The following is a 19,061-nucleotide window of genomic DNA, read 5'->3' on the forward strand; positions in this document are numbered from 1 at the left end:
ATGATCACAGTCTGGATGACGTAGGTGTGGGTGATGATGCTGATGGTCTGGGTGATGTAGGTGTGGGTGATGATGCTGACGGTCTGGGTGATGTAGGTGTGGGTGATGATGATGACGGTCTGGGTGATGTAGGTGTGGGTGATGATGATGACGGTCTGGGTGATGTAGGTGTGGGTGATGATGATGACGGTCTGGGTGATGTAGGTGTGGGTGATGATGATGACGGTCTGGGTGATGTAGGTGTGGGTGATGATGCTGACGGTCTGGGTGATGTAGGTGTGGGCGATGATGACGGTCTGGGTGATGTAGGTGTGGGTGATGATGATGACGGTCTGGGTGATGTAGGTGTGGGTGATGATGATGACGGTCTGGGTGATGTAGGTGTGGGTGATGATGATGACGGTCTGGGTGATGTAGGTGTGGGTGATGATGATGACGGTCTGGGTGATGTAGGTGTGGGTGATGATGATGACAGTCTGGGTGATGTAGGTGTGGGTGATGATGATGACGGTCTGGGTGATGTAGGTGTGGGTGATGATGATGACGGTCTGGGTTATGTAGGTGTGGGTGATGATGCTGACGGTCTGGGTGATGTAGGTGTGGGTGATGATGATGACGGTCTGGGTGATGTAGGTGTGGGTGATGATGCTGACGGTCTGGGTGATGTAGGTGTGGGTGATGATGCTGACGGTCTGGGTGATGTAGGTGTGGGTGATGATGATGACGGTCTGGGTGATGTAGGTGTGGGTGGTGATGATGACGGTCTGGGTGATGTAGGTGTGGGTGATGATGGTGGTGTGGGAAGTGTTAATGTTGAAGGTTGTGTTTTTATTTCACATAGTGTGTTTATCTTGTTGTCCAATGCATCCAAATCAGATTTCAGTCATGGGTCATAATAATGCTTATTTTACCTTATGTGGTGAAGGACTCTGCCTTGTACTTGTAATTCTACGGTGGCTTTGGCCCTTAGCCAGGAAGTGGTGCTTGATGTTGGGGTCAGCAAGACCCCCTTGGGCAGGGTGCTGCCGATACACATCTGTTTTCTTAACAATATGAATATTTCATCTCATTTCCATGGCAGCAAGCTGCCACTTGGGATTGTCTGCGGCGGCCTTCCTTTATCCTGAGGGCCACACACTTTTGGCCAGGGGGTCTGTTTGCCGTGATTCCTGTGGCCTGGTTCGGCTCTTCGGCCTTGGAGTTCTTACCTGGAGTGCCGTGCGGCCTGTGGGGCAAAGCTCAGGACTGATTTAGCCCGGGGATGGAGTTCAGATGCCACTCGATGCCTGTCTCGGGTGACTGTGTACGAGCGGGTCCTTAATTGGCGATACGTGTGCAGCATACATCTGAGAATCCGCAGTGGATATCTTGGGGGGGGTTTGACCGCCGAGTGCTGTTGTCCTGAATGCACTCCCCCCCCCCCCCCCCCCATCCATTCAGCGGCTCACGCTGCGAGCTTTCTGTGGGCTCAGCATGAGGCCAGCCGGAGTGTGACGGCTGTGCCGCGTGAGCCATGAGCCCGAGCGACTCCCGCCGCACGCCGTGCCGGTGACTCATCGCACCGCCAGCGTTCTCCGATAAGCCGCGCGCCCGTTAACTCTCGCGGCACCGGGGGCCCCTCTGCCAACCGTGCTCTGTGTCTCTGTTTTACACTGACCGACCCTCGGGTCGCCGCTGAAAACATTCATCGCATAATTAGCATCTCAGTCTCTCTGCCAGCATGTTAATCTGCATCGGCTGGCATAGCTCTCAGCCCAGTTAATCCTGGTTGAGTTGACACACCAGAGAGTCCAACAGCAGGCTTCTTCTTGGGTTTTGAACCAGCAGACCATATCCCAGTGCTTAACCCAGAGTCATACCTGCTGTTTTTGTCCATGTGAAGCTTACCAGTATTTCTGCCTGTGTGGAGACTGGTGAGCCTAGATTGGTGTTTTGTCCCAGAATGGCATAGAAATCTATGAAGCATCTGCATTTTACTGCGCTTTAGCTTTCCACATTAGTTAGTTACCACGGTTTGTACGAACCAGTTTCCTCTTTGTCGCTAATCCTGCTGTCTCCTTGATGCTGGTGTTCGGAGCGCAGTGCCTGTCTCTGTAAATGCCTGCATCCCTACCTGAGAAACGTGCACGTACCAAAGCCTTTGTCCCTGTGCCCTTAAGGTACGAATACGAGTTCTCCAATGCCACACGGGAGGATATGAAGAGGACATTCACCCCAACCATGGAGTTCGTGGAGGAGTACCTTAAAGAAGTCGTCAACTCGCACTATCCGTTCGCAAATGAGGAGAAGAATGAGTTAACGTTGGAGGTAAAGTTTAAAAGAAAGGAAAGATAAAGAGACGAGAAAGCGGGCATGATTCATGGTACAGGTGGTGTTTCTGGGGAGACTTCTGCTTTATTAACGTAAAAGGAATGAAAATAAACACCTTGTGAGGGGGGCGGAGCTGTCTGGCTCTCAGAATCTCGCAATAGATCGTTTTTTCCCCTCAGACAGACCACTTGGTGAATGTATTTTCAAACGTTTAGAAACGCCGACTGAATTTCATTGCAACATTGCATTTAATATGTTCGGCTTGCCGTGCAGATGAAACTCTTCGCCATCCGCGTGTCTCCTGGTTGCGTCCAGTATGCGATGGCAGGTGTAAACTTCCCTGCTGGCACGGGCCGCCAGAGCGGACTGCGCTGACCTCTGATCGACTCCTCGCCTGCAGGTGGTGCACCTGGCGCGCAACCTCGTCTACTTCGGCTTCTACAGCTTCAGCGAGCTGCTGAGGCTGACCCGGACGCTGCTGGCCATTCTGGACATTGTGCAGCAACCGCTCACCTACATGGGCAAACTGAGCAAGGGCCTAGAGGGAGGTAGGTTAGGGGACCAAGGCTGGAGCCATCATCAAGTCTGATCGCTCTACTTCAGAGAGACGCTTCTGGAAAGACGAATGAATGAATGAATGAATGGAGGAATGAATGCCTTTGTTATTGCACAAGGTACAACAATATCGGCAGACTATCCTTGCCGGTGTAAGAAAGGAAAAAGTTAGGAAGGATACAAATACAGAAAAAAATAAGATAAAACAATATAAAATATACAGACTATAAACAGAAAAAGCAGAACAAGCGTCTGTATTGATGTGCAAAGATGCAGGACTGAGCTGTCACTCACTTTGGATAAGGGTCTTTACTCATCATATTGGTTGTGTGGGGCAGGGTGTGGCTCAGCGGCTTAGGGATCTGCGCCCATGTCTCGAGGTTTGTGGGTTCGAATCCCACGGCCGGTTATGTAATCATACTACCGCTGAGCCCTTGAGCAAGGTCCTTAAGCCTGGGACACTGACCCTGTTCTCTGATCATCACTTGTATGTTGCTTGGGATTAAAGTGTCTCTTAAACAAATATAAATCTTAATATATGTAAATTAAATTCTGGTAGGTGTTCGTCAGGAGCGGATCGTTTATTTGTGAATCAGAATGGATCTACAAAGAGCTTTATTAGATGCTATGTTTATAAACGTTTAAAATAAAACCCCCATCTTAGCAACAGCAGTAACCTGTATGTCACGTTACTACTGTAGCAGTCATTATGTTGCTGCTCGTGGTTTCCTTCAGGGTGCAACCCCCCCCCTTCTGAACCATCTCATCACAGAATCATGTCACATCACAACATTTTCTGTGAGCAGTAGAGCGGCAGTTGCCATGTCTTTATTTTTTTTCTTTCCTCCCGCCTCCCTCGATTCTCCGCCAGGTAACAATGTGATCCGCACCATCCACGACGTCGGCGAGATGATGACCCAGATGGTGCTGAGCCGGGGGCCGATCCTTTCCCAGAACCTCCCCGACGCCCAGAACGGCCTGCTGCACAATGTGCCTTCTTGCTTGGCCGACAGTGAAAATGTCACGGTCATGGACACCAAGCTCAAGATTATTGAGATCCTCCAGGTGAGCGCCCCCTATAGGTGGACAGGAGTCAGTACATCCACGCCTTAGTTATAGATCAGTTTGGAGTGGACGTCACTGTTACGTCACTGCAGTTGCGCGCACATTGTGGCGGGCAGAAAAACATTGGAGGAAGTGGAGGAAAATGCAGAATAAGGAAAAAAAAAAATGTCTTGTGCCATTGGATGTCAGAATAGGAATGCAAAAAAAGATGGTCTTAATTTATATCATGTAAATAACCTTTTTCCATATAAAAATAAAAAATAAACAATTGTTTATGCAAGTAATAAACACACATAATAATTACATATGTAATTCATATAAGGCATACTGTATTAGCCCTACAGCTGCAGCATGAAATAACATTTTTTCATAACACCTAGGTAGTAATAGCTGCAGGAGTTCTAGTGATTTACAGTGAAAAAGAGTTAATACTTACTCAGCCATGCAAGTGCAGTTTGCCATCAGTCTACAATTGTTTGACGTGTAGTTTATGTCCTTGCCACTGACTTGGCAGTACCGTGGTCTGTAATACACAAAAATCATTCGACAAATCTCTGTATTGGATGTCCTGGACACGACCAGATGCGTCTAGAGATTTGTATGCTTGAGTCTTTCTTTTGAATAGACACTGGGCTTTTTCATAAGGTACAGGAAGATGTCTGTTCGCTGTAACCTTGGCCATTTTGTTGGATCCTTGACCCACTGACTCGACAGTGAGCACGAGTCAGGAAACCTCACCCCATCGCTAAGTATTAGCTTATTAATGTAAGACAACCTGTCCTGTGCTTGGAGAAGGTGTCTGGATCATCCATGTCCCTGATATGTGACTTTGACTACTGCAGAACTCTCTTTCTGCCACCGGTTAGGCTCCGCCCACAACAACCATCATCGCTGTTTATAAACACAAAAAGGGTTCATTTGTTCTCAGTATTGTTGCTGTTTAACCTCATGGTTGAATTTAGCAGTACATTCCCACCGGGTGGTTAATTTATTTGCATCAATAAACACTAATTACAAACCAACCTTCCTAATAAAGTATAAGAATCCTGAACTGGGTCTTTGTGACCATTTGTAGATTTCAAAGAAAGAACTAACTGTACCGTGCATTCAGATGTTCTTTGAAAAGACTCTTAATGTAGTTACAAATCAGTAGAGAAGCAAATCTGTTTAATACCACTGTCAGGTTGGGTTTGAGCTCTGTCTAACAAAAAACTCGCTCTAAAGTTTATTCTCAGCGTTCGCCTGGACTATAGGATCACCTTCCTGCTGTCAATCTACAAGAAGGAGTTTGGAGAGACCTCATTGGCTGACCCATCCATGTCCATGACGGACGCCACCCCCATGCCTGGTGAGGCACACTTTATGCACCGTGAATCGCTCCAATTTGCCTTCCTTGTCGATCGCATTAATTTGACAAATATTGAATGTGGTTGGCGAGCCCCTCCGAAGTGGCCTTGGAGCCAGCAGCCCACAGCAGCCTTTCTGACTTAATTACCTCTGAGAGGCACCGGTTTCCCCGAGAATCCGAGCGCCCAGCTCAGTGTGACCTGCCTTGATCTGCTCTCCCATAGTGTCCGACCCCGACTTCGATGGTATTGCAGCCCAGGCGGAGACCATGTTTGCTGGAAGGTGGGTAATCCAAGGGGTACTTTTTGTGGTAGAAGCAACATGAGATGCAGAATTTGTGATCACGTTTTTGGGATCTACTTGATTAGGGACGTCCCCTACAATATCTGCCATTGCCAAGACCTGTGGAATTATACAGGTATTGGAGCTCTGCATAGGAAGAAAAAACATAAAAACTGTATTGAGAAATTATTTTTTTGTGTCTTACTGGCACAGAATGGTAACAGATTGGGACAGAGGTGTAGACATGCAGACTTGAGTGTGACTGTTATGTAGCCAGCAGGAATCATGATGCACGAACGTGGAACCAAAATTGCGGCTGAAGATCTCTGTAAAATGCTAGTCGAATTTTGCTTATTTGTCTTAATGTTGGCTTCAGTAAACTGTTGTTGTAGTAACGTGTGTGGCTGCACTTGGATGCATCTGCTCAAAGGAGTGTTGGGCTAACTTGTGTTCCCCTGGGCTCCTGGTTTTTGGGCCCCCAGCGAGGAGAAGAGTGCTGTGGAGTTGGACGATGAGGGTGGCCGGACCTTCCTGAGGGTCCTCATCCACCTCATCATGCAGGACTACGCCCCGCTGGTGTCTGGTGCCCTTCAGCTGCTCTTCAAGCACTTCAGCCAGAGAGCTGAGGTCCTGCAGGCTTTCAAACAGGTGCGCAAGCCAGGACTGGCCCTGGGTATTGGGATCAAATGGGGATTGGTGCATTTTAACTGCTGTCTAACGAAGGCTTAGCCTTTGAGCTGCGTGCAATGACTTGTCAATAATTTCTGTGATCATCTACTGATCCATTATGTTCACATTGCAGAATATCTTCCCGGAACATCCCGGAAGGGATGTCGCTCTGTCACAGGTCACATGTTCAACCACACACTAAGGGCCGTTTAGACACGTCAGTCATCCTGCAATTCTTTGGAGAATTGATGGAGATTTCAGGTCCATAGAGTACAAATCCAGACCAAGATTTTGTTTCAACCAATCAGTTGAGTATAAAGAGTCACAATCAACTGGTTGGTTGAAGCAAAATCTTGGTCTGGATTTGTACTCTCTGGACCTGAAATCTCCACCTCTGACATTAAGGAACAACAGGACTTCACCTGTTTAAACGTGTGCAAACAATGTTGTAAAATCGCTTAGAATCGCCATTCATCCACTGAACATCAACCCCTAGTCCTCTCCTCAATATTTCATTTGGATTCATTCACCCCTCCCCCAATAAATATGCCTTTCAATTTTAATTATTGACTTGTCCCTCCTCCAAATATCAAAGCTGTTGCCTGTAGCTTGTGCCTCCCTCACCGAGTGGGAACGTTGCTGGTACTTTGGATTTTAATCCCGGACTGAGGTGGCATTCTCCATTAGTGTACTAAATGGGATTTTAATGGCCAGATACCTAGTGGAATATGATGTTCAAATTAAGTCACTCTGTTTCCCTTTGAATGTTGGCTGTAATAAGTGGTTTTAGCGAGTCTCCATTTATCCCGGAAAATAGCGGCGAATAAGTGAGAGCGAGAAATCAGTGTGACACCTCGTTGTTTTCCCGGCGAGGTGGTGGCTGTCCCCGAAGAGGGCCGGGCTAGCCTCAGTGATTGTGTGAGGACCGGCTCGCTGGAAGCCAGGGTGATTCAAAGGCCGGTGGCTGCCTTGCGCTATTTCTACAGCTCGTAATGGGATGGTTTTATTAAAGTCTTGCAAAGGAAGTTAATAGGAGTCCCCCCACCCCTTCTCACCCCACTTGACCTCTGTAGAGTACATAGGTAGGATCACTGTGGTTTGCGGAGACTCTGAAGGCCAGGCACTTTGAGCATTTGTTCTTGGTAGTTTTGTCTTATTTGTGACGTACTATATGATATGATGCATGAATTGTAGATCCTGCTTGAGCTGCTCATCTTCAGGAGTTCCTGAGAGGTTCTCGTCGTCCGTCAGCTCATCGCAGTGGGTCTTGCTGATGTCTGGCTAAACTAAGCTGCGGATTTTCATTGCATCCACAATGTTTACAACCCCCACCCCCCCAATGCCTGACAACACTAATGAAAGCATTTTCGATGGAAAAATGGGTGGAAACGGACTTGAGGACTGTACATTACATTTCAAAACGCACCATAAATTACTACAGTACTGGTGAAGGATGTGACTCACTCATTCAAATACGATTTTCTCATATAGTCATTCCTAACAACAATTCTATGCTAATGACATTCTTAATGGTCTTCTTCAAGGTAATCTTCTGTAATGATGTTCATTAGTTAGACATTTATAGAGCTTATGTGCGTTTTTCTTGAGCTTTTCAGTAGGTGTAGTTGATGGTGTCGTCCGCCAGTCCTACCGCTGCATCACCACACCGCGCACTTGCGACCTCCCGCATGGTCATCCGTGTGTCACGCTGTCACCGCAGGTCCAGCTGTTAGTGTCCAGCCAGGACGTGGAGAACTACAAGCAGATCAAGGAGGGCCTGGATAAGCTGCGGCTGACGGTGGAGAAGTCTGAGCTCTGGGTGGAGAAGAGCGGGAGCTACGGCAATGAGGAGCAGAGCAAGGAACAGATGCTAGAGGTGCGCCCCCTACAGTCTGTACATGAGAGGTGCACCAAGGGTCACTGCTATTTCTTTATGTTCCCATGTGTACATTTTATACTTTAATTGTTCAGAACTGATAAAGATTGACAGTTGATAGTTTATACATCCCATGATATATTCAAATTAATAACTTTAATCAACAGTACCTTTTAATTAACGATAATTAAGAATAAAGGTAGCTATCTGTGAATTGTCTTGTCAGTTACAGGAGGTTGGTATTTTGAGTCCAGCGCAAGATGGGAAACCTCAGATCGACAGCAACAGAGCTAACAACTACACTATAATCAAAGAAGTGAGCAGCACTTACTATAATATCTCAAAGATAGCAATCTCAGAAGTCCCATTAAATTCTCCTTGCTCCCAGTGGATTGGATTAGATTTACCTTGTCCATGTTCAATGAGGCAAACAACACTGTTTAATAAGTTGTACATAATAAGGGCTGTTTTACTTTCACTTCTGGTTGTAATGAATAATGTAATACCCAGTTCCTTTTCTATAGAGTCTAACAAGAGGTTCGTTATCAGTTATCCGACCCGTTCTGGCGTCCCGCGGCAGAGAGCTGCAGCCCGTTCCCATGGCTTACCCCTGTTTTTCTGGGACCGCAGATCCTGCTCTGCCTCAGCAAGCTGTGCTCTCCCAGCAAGAAGAGCCCAGTGCAGCAGCAGAGGCTGCTGAAGAACATGGGCGCCCACACCGTGGTGCTGGACCTGCTGCAGATACCCTATGAGAAGGTGCCCAGAGCCGGCCCGATCCCGAGTCTTCGGTGGAGGGCATCCGCGCGTCTCAGTAGCCATAGCTTTGCCTTTCGATCCGCAGCCCCTATGCCATCTGTGTCTGTACCACATTTTGTCAGGGCTCTAGGCACACTCTGTCCAGAACCGACTCCTCCAGCCTGGTAGGAAGGGACACAGCCGGAACGCCGAGCACAACTTAGAAACTGCTAAATATTTACAAGACGTCTGTGACTGAGATGGGAGGAAAAATATATAAATCAATAACGCTTTAATGCAATAGTAAGACATTAAAATAATTCTATAAATCATACACCGTGTTATTTCTGTATGTGATGATAAAAAGGTTCTGCACCTTTAAGAGTCTGATAGGTTTGCTTAGTACAGTGCTGCAGTAGGGAAGGTCACCTGCGAGAATGTGTGCTCACCACGGCAACCTGCCTGCCTCTGCAGACCGACGAGAAGATGAACGAGATCATGACCCTGGCGCACGCCTTCCTGCAGAACTTCTGCCGTGGCAACCCGCAGAACCAGGCCCTGTTGCACAAGCATCTCAACCTCTTCCTCACCCCCGGGGTGAGTGTCCCTCCCCCACTGCCGCCATCTGCAGGATCGAGAGCGGGCAGCACCCTCCCCGGTCCAAGCTTTTCCGTCTCACCCCCGTGCTTCGACGTCAAGTGACTCTCCGGAAAACAGGCCTCTGGATTGGCAGCTCTTTGCCGGCACTTTCCGGGAGCCAGATTTGCGGAATGAACCTGCTCACCCTTATACCCTTATGTAGATTCATCTTTTTGTAGCAAAGCAAGACGGACTCGCATAGTAATTCCATTTGAAGTATTTGAATGGATTGTTTTATTTTTACTATGAATTATTGATATTGATTATTATATATTATTGATAACCTAGGCTGGACTGTGATTAAGAATCAATTCTGGAGTTTTGCCTAGGCTTTCAACACATACAGTACATACCCGTGATAGATTTTGCTGATGAGGGCAGGGCGGGGCATTCCCCGCAATAAAACCACCACCAAACGTGTTGATAAATGAACACAGAAGGTACTGTATAGGAGATGACTACAGGACTTATCATGGTCAGGATGAGGTCACTTAGTGATGGGAGAGAAGAAGCTTAGAGACTTACAGTGGCTGCGATTTCTGTGCCTCTCTGGGCACCGTAGGGGTAGAAACCCAGATTCTCCCACGGCTAAGGTCAGCACTAATGAATATGTGTTGACCCCCCCCCCCCCCTCCCCCGCGATCCAGCTCCTGGAGGCAGAGACCATGAGGCACATCTTCATGAACAATTACCACCTGTGCAGCGAGATCAGCGACCGCGTGGTGCATCACTTCGTGCACTGCATCGAGACGCACGGCCGCCGCGTGCAGTACCTGCGCTTCCTGCAGACCATCGTCAAGGCTGACGGCAAGTACGTCAAGAAGTGCCAGGACAAGGTCATGACGGAGGTGAGTCGGCGTGACGTTCAGAATGCGAGGATGATATTTTGCATGTTCTTACCTTGTGTTACCAGTGTTTCCAGCTACTGTCCCATAAATACAGTCGGGACAAATGTTTGATTGTTCCTGGAAACTAGTTAACAGTGCCGGTTAACAGTTAATGCTCCTTATTTAAAAAAATGTACCAGACAGCTACTAATTAATGTTCTACCCATTCTCATGACTTGTCCAGCACAGGCTAATGTTGACTAAATATTCATTGTTTTAACATTGTATTGAAGTTTTGCTACACTGTTTAATCATTGTCGATTTGAAAGGTTTGTTGAGCTGAAGTTTGTATGTGTTACAGAAATGAGGCTAATTAGCTATCTGCCCCAGCCAAGCTACACATCTGCCTTAGGCTTTTGTGCCTCAGCTCTGCCCGTTGTGCCGCTCTCTCCACAGCTGGTGAACGGCGGCGAGGACGTGCTGGTCTTCTACAACGACAGGGCTTCCTTCCCTGTGCTGCTGCAGATGATGTGCTCGGAGCGCGAGCGCGTGGATGAGAACGGGGCGCTGGCCTACCACAACACGCTGGTGGAGCTGCTGGCCGCCTGCACCGAGGGCAAAAACGTCTACACCGAGCTCAAGTGCAACTCGCTGCTGCCCCTCGACGACATCGTCAAAGTGGTCACGCATGATGACTGCACCCCCGAGGTGAGACCCCGCGCGGAAGGCCATGGGGGTCGGAGCTGTCCGTCCATCTGTTCATCCGGCTTCCATGACTGCTTATCCGGTAGAGGGTCACCTTGCACATGGAGTCCATCCCGGGAACCACAGGGCGCAAGGCAGGGGACGCTCTGGATGGGACGTCGGCTGTCATCAGTTTACCTTGGCCGTATTTAATAGGTGTTTTCTGTCTGTCTGTCTGTCCATCCATCCATTCCATCCCTCCGTCTATATGATCTATCTGATTTATATATCTGATCTATTTGATCTATCTATTTGATCTCTGTCTGTCTATCTGTCTGTATGTCTGTCTCACAGCTTGTCTAGCCATGGTGAACCAGGAACCTTTCTCACGGCCATACTGGATGGTCATACCAGTCCATTGCAGGACACGCTGGTTGAAATGATGATGGTTATATGTCAAGTGCATGGAAATACCTCAATAGTCATTTTTATGTGAAATGTTTGCTCTGAAGATTACTGAACTGGAATGTTTGCGTGGCCTCAGGTGAAAACTGCCTATGTGAACTTCTTGAATCACTGCTATGTGGACACTGAGGTGGAGATGAAGGAGATCTACACCAGCAACCACATCTGGATGCTCTTTGAGAACATTCTTGTTGACATGGCCAGGGTACGTTTGCCAGTAATGACACTGGGGAGGATTTCATGCAGAAGGATTAGTTGAGGGTGCCTAGTACCCTCTGAAGGGAGAGACTGTGGATATGCCGGGTGACACGGATGTGTGTCTGACCCTCAGGTGTGCAACAGCACCACCGACAGGAGGCACACGGACAGCGTCCTGGAGAGGTACGTGACGGAGATGGTCATGGCCATCGTCAAGGGCTTCTTCGGCTCCCAGTTCTCCGTCAACAACTCCAACCTGCAGGTGCGCGTCCCTCATTGTGTCAGTAGGAACGAGAGAGCGACTTCAGACGGTGGTTTCATCGCCATTGTGTCTCTTTCACTGCTCCCAGCTTTTTCAGATGTAATATTCAACAACATAATTGAGTTCAAAGCTCAGCGGCATGAAGATATTACTGGAATGAATGCCAGAGACCTTTATTAATCAAGGACAGACTTTAATCTCTGTGTAATTGATATATTGCCTTGTTTTACACATATTACACTTTATGATCCACAGTATGACACCCCCAAACTGTATTTTCCTCCCTGAAATCGACTAAATATATTTAAATCTGTCTGCAGTGGTTTGGGAGCTGTAGGTGCACCCTACTACACTACATTAATGAGAGTCTTTACCCCATGCTGATCACACACCCCCCCCCCCCCCCCCTCAGACCCACCAGCCCATCTTCATCCAGCTTCTCCAGTCCTCCTTCCGTTTACACAACTGCACCTGGATCAGCGCGTCGCAGAAGGCCAACATCGAGGGCTGCATCCGGACTCTGGCCGACGTGGGTGAGTCACACTGCCTCTCGGGCTTGGGGCGTGCCCCTGCACTGACGGCCAATCACCTTCCCCGCTCTAGGGCAGCCCCGTCATTTCTGCTGTCAGGGTCTCACATTATTTCATTTTTAGTGGCTAGATTATATCAGTGAGTCATTATTTATATATGTAAAAGCCATGGACTCCATATTCTTCACCCCTGTACTTCTCTGAAGGTAATTGAATGGAAAAGCAAATAGAAACTCTTGGGCTAGTCAAATGTTCTCTGTCGCCGGCTGACGGGTATTAATTAAAATAGTTGAGTCCTCGGCACCTTTCCTTGCCATTTCCTCTCTCGTTCCCTCCTCTCCCGCGGCCCTGATGTAACCCACGTCACCCATATGCTCGCTGCTCTGCTCTGCCCTGCAGCCAAGAACCGCTCCATCGCCGTCCCCGTGGACCTGGACGGCCAGGTGAACACGCTGTGCTCCAAGGCGCATATCAACATGGTGCAGCGCGCCGCCAAGGGCTGGAGGATGTCGGCCCGCACCGGGCCGCGCCGGGAGCCCATTGGGGGCCTGGACTACAAGAACATCATCGAGAAGATGCAGGTGGGCTGCGCCAGTGCCCACGCGAGGCTCGGGCGGATGGAGCCGCCAGCTCACGTCAGACGTGCTTTGGTTACCTGTTTCAGGCGCTTTGCATACTGCAGTAGGACCTGTTTCCTAAAATACTCTCACAGTGGACTCAGTGCAGTAATATTATATGGTTGGATTACTGTTGTCTCACAACTCTGGTCTCTGCCCTGGCTCCATGTGTGTGGAGTTTGCATGCTCTGCCCATGGGGATTCCTCCGGGTACTCTGGTTTCCCCCCCACAGTCCAAAAACATGTTGTGGTTAGTTGGAGTGACCAAATTACCTGTAGGTGTGCATGTGTGTGAATGGTGTGTGAGTGTGTGTGTGTGTGTGTGTGAATGGTGTGTGAGTGTGTGTGTGAATGGTGTGTGAGTGTGTGTGTGAATGGTGTGTGAGTGTGTGTGTGAGTGGTGTGTGAGTGTGCCCTGCGATGGGTTGGCACCCTATCCTAGGTTATTCCCTGGCTCGTGCCCGTCGCATCCGGGGTAGGCTCCAGACCCCCTGCAACCCCACATAGGATAGAGGGGTATGGAAATGGATGGATGGATTGCTGAGATGAATTTCTTTTTGAAGAAATTTAGCTAATTCTGAATATCAGTGCGTTGGTATTAAGGTGCAAAAGTTACACTTTAATTCACCAGTCTTTATGAACATCGTTTGAGATGTAAAAGGCTGTACAGCATCTGTTTATGAATGAAGCATTTCGTGTGTCTGTTCTGTGACAGATTAAAGGGCTTCTTTAAGATGTTGGTTTGTAGTTGAATGGTTAAGGACTATGGACTGTTTAAGCTGGGATATGCGGTTTTGGTGCCGGTGGTCAGAATGAGCAGAGGCTGATCTGTACGTCTTCTGCCCCCCAGACTGTGGTGGCCCGCCTGGAGGAGCAGTTCCACCCCAAGGTCCAGGCTGAGTTCTCCGTGCTGGTGGACGTGCTGCACAGTCCCGAGCTCCTGTTCCCTGAGACGGCCCGGCTGCGCTGCGAGAGCGGGGCCTTCATGTCCAAGTGAGTCTGCTCGTTAGCGGCCGTTCAGATGGGGGATGAAAGAAGGGGGCCATGAGTCATACAGAGGGCAGCCTTATCATTAGCCAATGATATGTTTCCAGTTGTTGGGTGAAAGGGGAGGGGGCAATTTGGGAGCCAATCAGCCTTCAGCTGGGGTCAGTGCCCCTGTAGCTCCGCCCCCATATTGCTTCCATGTGACTATCCTTACCAGGACTGCCCCTATCCTCGCTCAGCAGGAGCATTAGGGCTCTCAGGGGGGTGGCTGTGTCCCTAGTGGGGGGGTCCCCAAGCAGCTCTCAGCGGTTCCTCTCCAGCTCCTCTGTCCTTGTCTTCTACCCAGACTGATCAATCACACCAAGAAGCTGATGGACAAAGAGGAGAAGCTGTGTATTAAGGTCCTACAGACACTGCAGGAGATGCTGGATAAGAAGGAGAATTTTGATGAGTTGGTGAGTGCAGGAACACATTAGGGAGAATCCTTTAAGTCCCAAGTGGGAGATTCCGATGTTCGTATCACCCATTGGATGTACATCTAAGTTAAACTTAGTCTTGACATTGTGTGTCTTCTGCCAAGCAAGATGGATCTCCAACGAAAAATGCTCAGAGAAAGAAGGATGTGGAGAACTATGTGGAGAACTTCAGATGTTTGCACTGGTATTAGACATCTAAAGCAGCGATGAATTTTTGGGATTAATGGGGGTTCAAAGCAAAGCAGCAACAGAACGGGGAACATTCCTTCACTGCCCTTCGTACTGCATGCCTGAAAGCCGATCGTAGCTGATTTAAACTCTGATGCCAATTACAACACCCTGTCGTTAAACTGAGCTCTTCATATGGCTTATGGTGTGCAGTATTCCTGGGTACAGCCCTGGACGTCATCTGTGCTAACGTGACACGTTTTGGCGAGTCTCTCCGCTCTGAGAGGGAGTATCGAACGAGAGAAGTTTCGTTGCAATGCCTCCGTCTGCCACCAGTGGTCACTGCTGCGTCAGAAGCAACATAAGTTGGGGGGGGTGGGAGCAGCAGTGTCAGTCTATGTATTTCAGGCACATTTCAGCCTGAGTAGGAAATGCCTACTGACAGGCAGCATGGCTCTCCCTAATGCCACTGACAGTGTAAATGCGAGCTGCTGTCGGTATCCGCTTGCTCAGAGAGCCAAACTAACCGCAGCCGCCCTGGTCCTGTGATGGCGCTTTGCAGCCGCGTCTGATATGGGAAGTTCCCGGCAATCGGCCGTATCTGAATAAACTCGCCGTCCAAGGGCAGTCGTGGTGTAGGAGTTTGTCGCATGCACTGCACATCGAGAGCGGCAGCCAGGATTGCAGTGAGGCGACCCGCCCTCCAGTGGCGGGGCCGCCGCCGCGGTCGCTCCATCTGCATTCCGCCAGTCCGCCTTGCCTCGGCACGCCTGGGGGGGGCCGCCGACAGGCCTGCGGGCCGCCCTCCAGACGGCCCATCAGTATGCTGCGGCGGGCGGGCGGGCGGGCGGCGCTGTGATTTTCCGTCCGCGGTTACATAAGCGGGAGGCGCGTGAGGATAAGGCGAGGCGTGAGGCGCAGGACAAACAGCGGGCCGTGAGATCGATACCGCGGTACAGCAGCGCACTGCAGCTCGTGGGGAGCTGCTGCATGCTGGGAGCTGGGGGGTGTGGAAACAGTCGACCCCCCCCGCCTTTTATTCCACTTTCATTGGGGGACATCCAGCCCGCCGCGATCGATTCCTCCCGCTGCCAGTGACCACGGTGACGCGGCCGCCCGTCCCTGAGGGCCGAATCCGCAGTCGGGGCGTCTCAATTTGCGACGTGAAATCCCAGCTTGGGACTCGTGGTGAGGCTGCACCCCATGCAATAGAAAGCGGCAGTTACAGCTTTTTTTTTTTCTTTTTTCTTTTACTCTTATACTGCAGTTTTAATAACCGAGGAGGTTGTGCTGTCACTCAGGTGCCAGTGTGACGTCTGCCGCCCGTGTGGAAACCATCATCCGTGTGAGGATATCAGACCAGCAGCTCTGACAGCAAGCGCATCACCTAAAAAAAAAAAAAACCTCAACAGAGCCATTAGGGATTCTCTGTACCCCTGTGCCAACACCGAGTGTGGTAACCCCTCCCTCCTGTAAAACTAGCCCCGGTTCCACACGCCAGTCACGTTCTCTTGCATGTTGTGCTCGTGGCGGTTAAGCGTTATGAAATCCGGGCAGAGGTAGGATGGCCGCCGTTTCCTAGACACCCCCGGGCCGTGTGTCGTCGCGTGGCACACCAGGGGGTGCCGCTGGGCCCCCGTCTCCCTGCGGGAGGAGCCTGTCCGGGCCGCCCGTCGCTCTGCCCTCCGGCAATGCATGACCGCACATGTGCCTGAACAATCCCGGCCCTAGTGCAGCGCTAATCGATTTGTTCGGCTGGTATGGATTACAGTACATTCATTTCCTGTCCACTGTCAGCTCTGACTGACAACTGCCAGTTTTACTTTTTAATTCTGCCACTCGCCCGCCGACGTTCTCGTCTCACGATTTGTTTTTGAGATGAATCATCTCGTACAACATGGCGAGATTTGGCCATCTTCATTTTGGGGTAAATCTTTAGCTATTAAGAATCCACCCCCCCCCCCCCGTCTCTTCATGTGTTTTCTTCCTGACTATACTCGTTCCGTGTTCCTCGCGGGGCTCCACCCACCTCTCAGACGCCGGTGGTGGTCTTGCGGTGCTCGCCGTTCCAGTCTCAAGCCCAGAGCTCCGTGTGACTTGATCGTGTAGTAGGATCGAGTAGCAGATCAGATGCCTCACTGGACAGTCTGCTGGGGTCTCTGCTCTCTGTGTGCTGCAGATCGTCCCGGGCTGTACTGCAATGGGCTCACATTCTCCGGACCAGCACACATCTGCAGTTTTGCTAATTAGCGCCTCGTTACTCTTCACATCCTGATGTATGCTGACCGTTGCAGTTGAGATTTCAGTCTCATCTTAGAAGTTTTATTTTGAAATCAGAGAAGCACAGAAACTGTAAATTCTGTTGTAATTTTTTTTTCACAACAGGTTCTGTACCCCAAATTCCCCTTTTAAAAATGCCAAACCCAAATTTAACATAAAACTTCTTTTAAAGAAAGTTCAGTCATTACTCTAAATTAAGAATAAATGTGTGGTCGTTCATTTTATTTGTCACTGCAGAGATAAGATGGCAGGTATTTGTGTGATGTCATTCGGATGGATGTCCCTTTAAAGTTGATTTAATCTGTGCAATTTAAAATAGGACTAAATGGTGAAAAGAACTATTTATTTTTATTTCAAAACAAGCAGCGCACAAGTCGTCGTCATTGTAAAACTGAACTTAGGAGAAGTTAGTAACTTGTGATTTCTAACTGTGTGTGTGTGTTGGGGGGGGGGGGGGCAGTGCCCTGCATGATGTGTAGTTCTCTCCCGACTCCATCACCAGCCAAGCACACGGGGAGGTGTACAAATATGGCTGCTTAGGGGACATGGGACCGGCCATGTGAGTCAGCAGGCCGTGGAATTACTGCTTACGTAACTGTCCGCAGGCCCGAGCACGCCAGCCCTCGCACCCCCCCCCCCACCCTTGTTGCCGCTCTCTGCACCTCCACCTCCCTCCTTCTCAACTTCTCCCTTGCTTGCTGTCTCGCTGTGGCTCCCATCCACGTGGCGTGTGATTGGTCGCGGGACTCGCACGTGACTCTTGAAACTCGCCGTCTTGCCCAACCCTGTCATTCGGGCAACATTTTTATTTGTCTAAGATTTTTAAAAATTGCTTTTTTTCAGCAGGTTGCAAAGCTGAGTTGTCCAGATGGTGTGTGTGTGTGTGTGTGTACATATATATATATATATATATATATACATTTTTGTGTTTGTGTGTGTGTGTATGAGATCCAAGCAAACGCCTCCCCCCCCCCCCCCCCCCTCGTGTCCTACGCGGCGGCGCCTGCACCCTGGAGGAGTTCCCGTTTATCCTGGGCACCATCCCCACGTGTAAACACGCCCGCCCCCCACCCGAGGAAAGCCCCGTCGCGTAACGTCATGGTCGCCGGGCTCAGGAGGAGCTCGCACCAGCTGGCGTGGTCGACGCGGTTTGGCCGCTAGCCGGTCACCCTCGCTAATCCTCGCCGTGCGTCACCAGTGCCCCCCAGCCCCGCCCTTCCCCCCAGCACCCCTTAGGTGTTCCAATCCCTCTGCCAGCGATGTCGGGCCATAAGTATCCCCGCTCCCCTGACCGTCCCCCTGGTTTCTGGGTGAAGGTCTGCCGCTTGGCGTCGCTCGTCACGACGGGCCACCCGTGGGAGATGCCTGTCTAGTTTCGCTTCTGGACAGCGGCCGTGTTTTTGCTCATCGATCAAGTCTGCAGCGATATCTGAGCTGAGGTCCTGTTGTTCTTTTCCTTTGGGTTTAAAGCTGGAACCTTATTCCTTGTCACACAAAAAGCCGTGTAGCATTAAAACTGAATTGTTCATTATTTTTTGTTCACACTGGCGATTTTTGACTGACGTAAGTAATCTGCTCCACAAACCCTATTTTACGTATGTCGGATTTACCCCCCCGTACCATTCTAGACACCTAGCAGCCATGGATTGATGTAATTGGTATGCAAGTATGCATTCTTAGTATAAAGGATAAAGAGATCTGATCAGATCGATTCAGATATGAGTTCCTGCTCTGGGTAACTAGCGTTTTCTGTGTCATTGTCACCTGCTCTGCTCCCTGGAGGACAGGATGTCACGAGGGGACAGGAGGTGCACTTGGCATGTCTAAAGCTCCCTTTGAGTCTAGACAGTAGCCAGAGGCAACGTCAGCTGCTTATAATGGGCCTTTCTAGCACTTTCCGGATGATTTATTCTGTGTTCTGTCATCAGCTCGGGGATATTCCAGGTCTTCAGAAATAAATACATCATTGCGGATGTTCTGATTGCTGCGTTCACATCCTGCGTCGTGTCACTGAGTGGGGCAGCAGGTGACACTGTGGTTAAGGACATGGACCTCGAACCCAAGCTTTGTGTGTCCGGACCCTGTTGAG

At 49.7% G+C, this 19,061-nt stretch overlaps 1 protein-coding gene across 4 annotated transcripts in view; it reads left to right on the plus strand.

Moving 5' to 3' along the window:
* The window catches only part of itpr2 (inositol 1,4,5-trisphosphate receptor, type 2), an 88,596-nt gene that overhangs the window by 26,990 nt on the left and 42,545 nt on the right, over window positions 1-19,061 (plus strand). For 2 of the 4 annotated variants that reach the window (XM_023815257.2, XM_023815259.2), the window contains exons 20-37: window positions 2,160-2,307; window positions 2,711-2,858; window positions 3,737-3,930; window positions 5,155-5,278; window positions 5,502-5,559; window positions 6,042-6,207; window positions 7,949-8,104; window positions 8,331-8,420; window positions 8,735-8,860; window positions 9,314-9,436; window positions 10,126-10,326; window positions 10,762-11,013; window positions 11,534-11,659; window positions 11,786-11,914; window positions 12,327-12,447; window positions 12,844-13,025; window positions 13,912-14,054; window positions 14,395-14,503. In XM_023815257.2, coding sequence (XP_023671025.2) covers window positions 2,160-2,307; window positions 2,711-2,858; window positions 3,737-3,930; window positions 5,155-5,278; window positions 5,502-5,559; window positions 6,042-6,207; window positions 7,949-8,104; window positions 8,331-8,420; window positions 8,735-8,860; window positions 9,314-9,436; window positions 10,126-10,326; window positions 10,762-11,013; window positions 11,534-11,659; window positions 11,786-11,914; window positions 12,327-12,447; window positions 12,844-13,025; window positions 13,912-14,054; window positions 14,395-14,503 — 2,596 coding nt within the window. The remainder of the gene's footprint in view (window positions 1-2,159; window positions 2,308-2,710; window positions 2,859-3,736; window positions 3,931-5,154; window positions 5,279-5,501; window positions 5,560-6,041; window positions 6,208-7,948; window positions 8,105-8,330; window positions 8,421-8,734; window positions 8,861-9,313; window positions 9,437-10,125; window positions 10,327-10,761; window positions 11,014-11,533; window positions 11,660-11,785; window positions 11,915-12,326; window positions 12,448-12,843; window positions 13,026-13,911; window positions 14,055-14,394; window positions 14,504-19,061) is intronic. The other 2 variants (XM_023815258.2, XM_023815260.2) reach the window with 1 other exon arrangement.

Source organism: Paramormyrops kingsleyae, chromosome 3 (genome assembly GCF_048594095.1).
Source record: "Paramormyrops kingsleyae isolate MSU_618 chromosome 3, PKINGS_0.4, whole genome shotgun sequence".
NCBI lineage: Eukaryota > Metazoa > Chordata > Actinopteri > Osteoglossiformes > Mormyridae > Paramormyrops > Paramormyrops kingsleyae.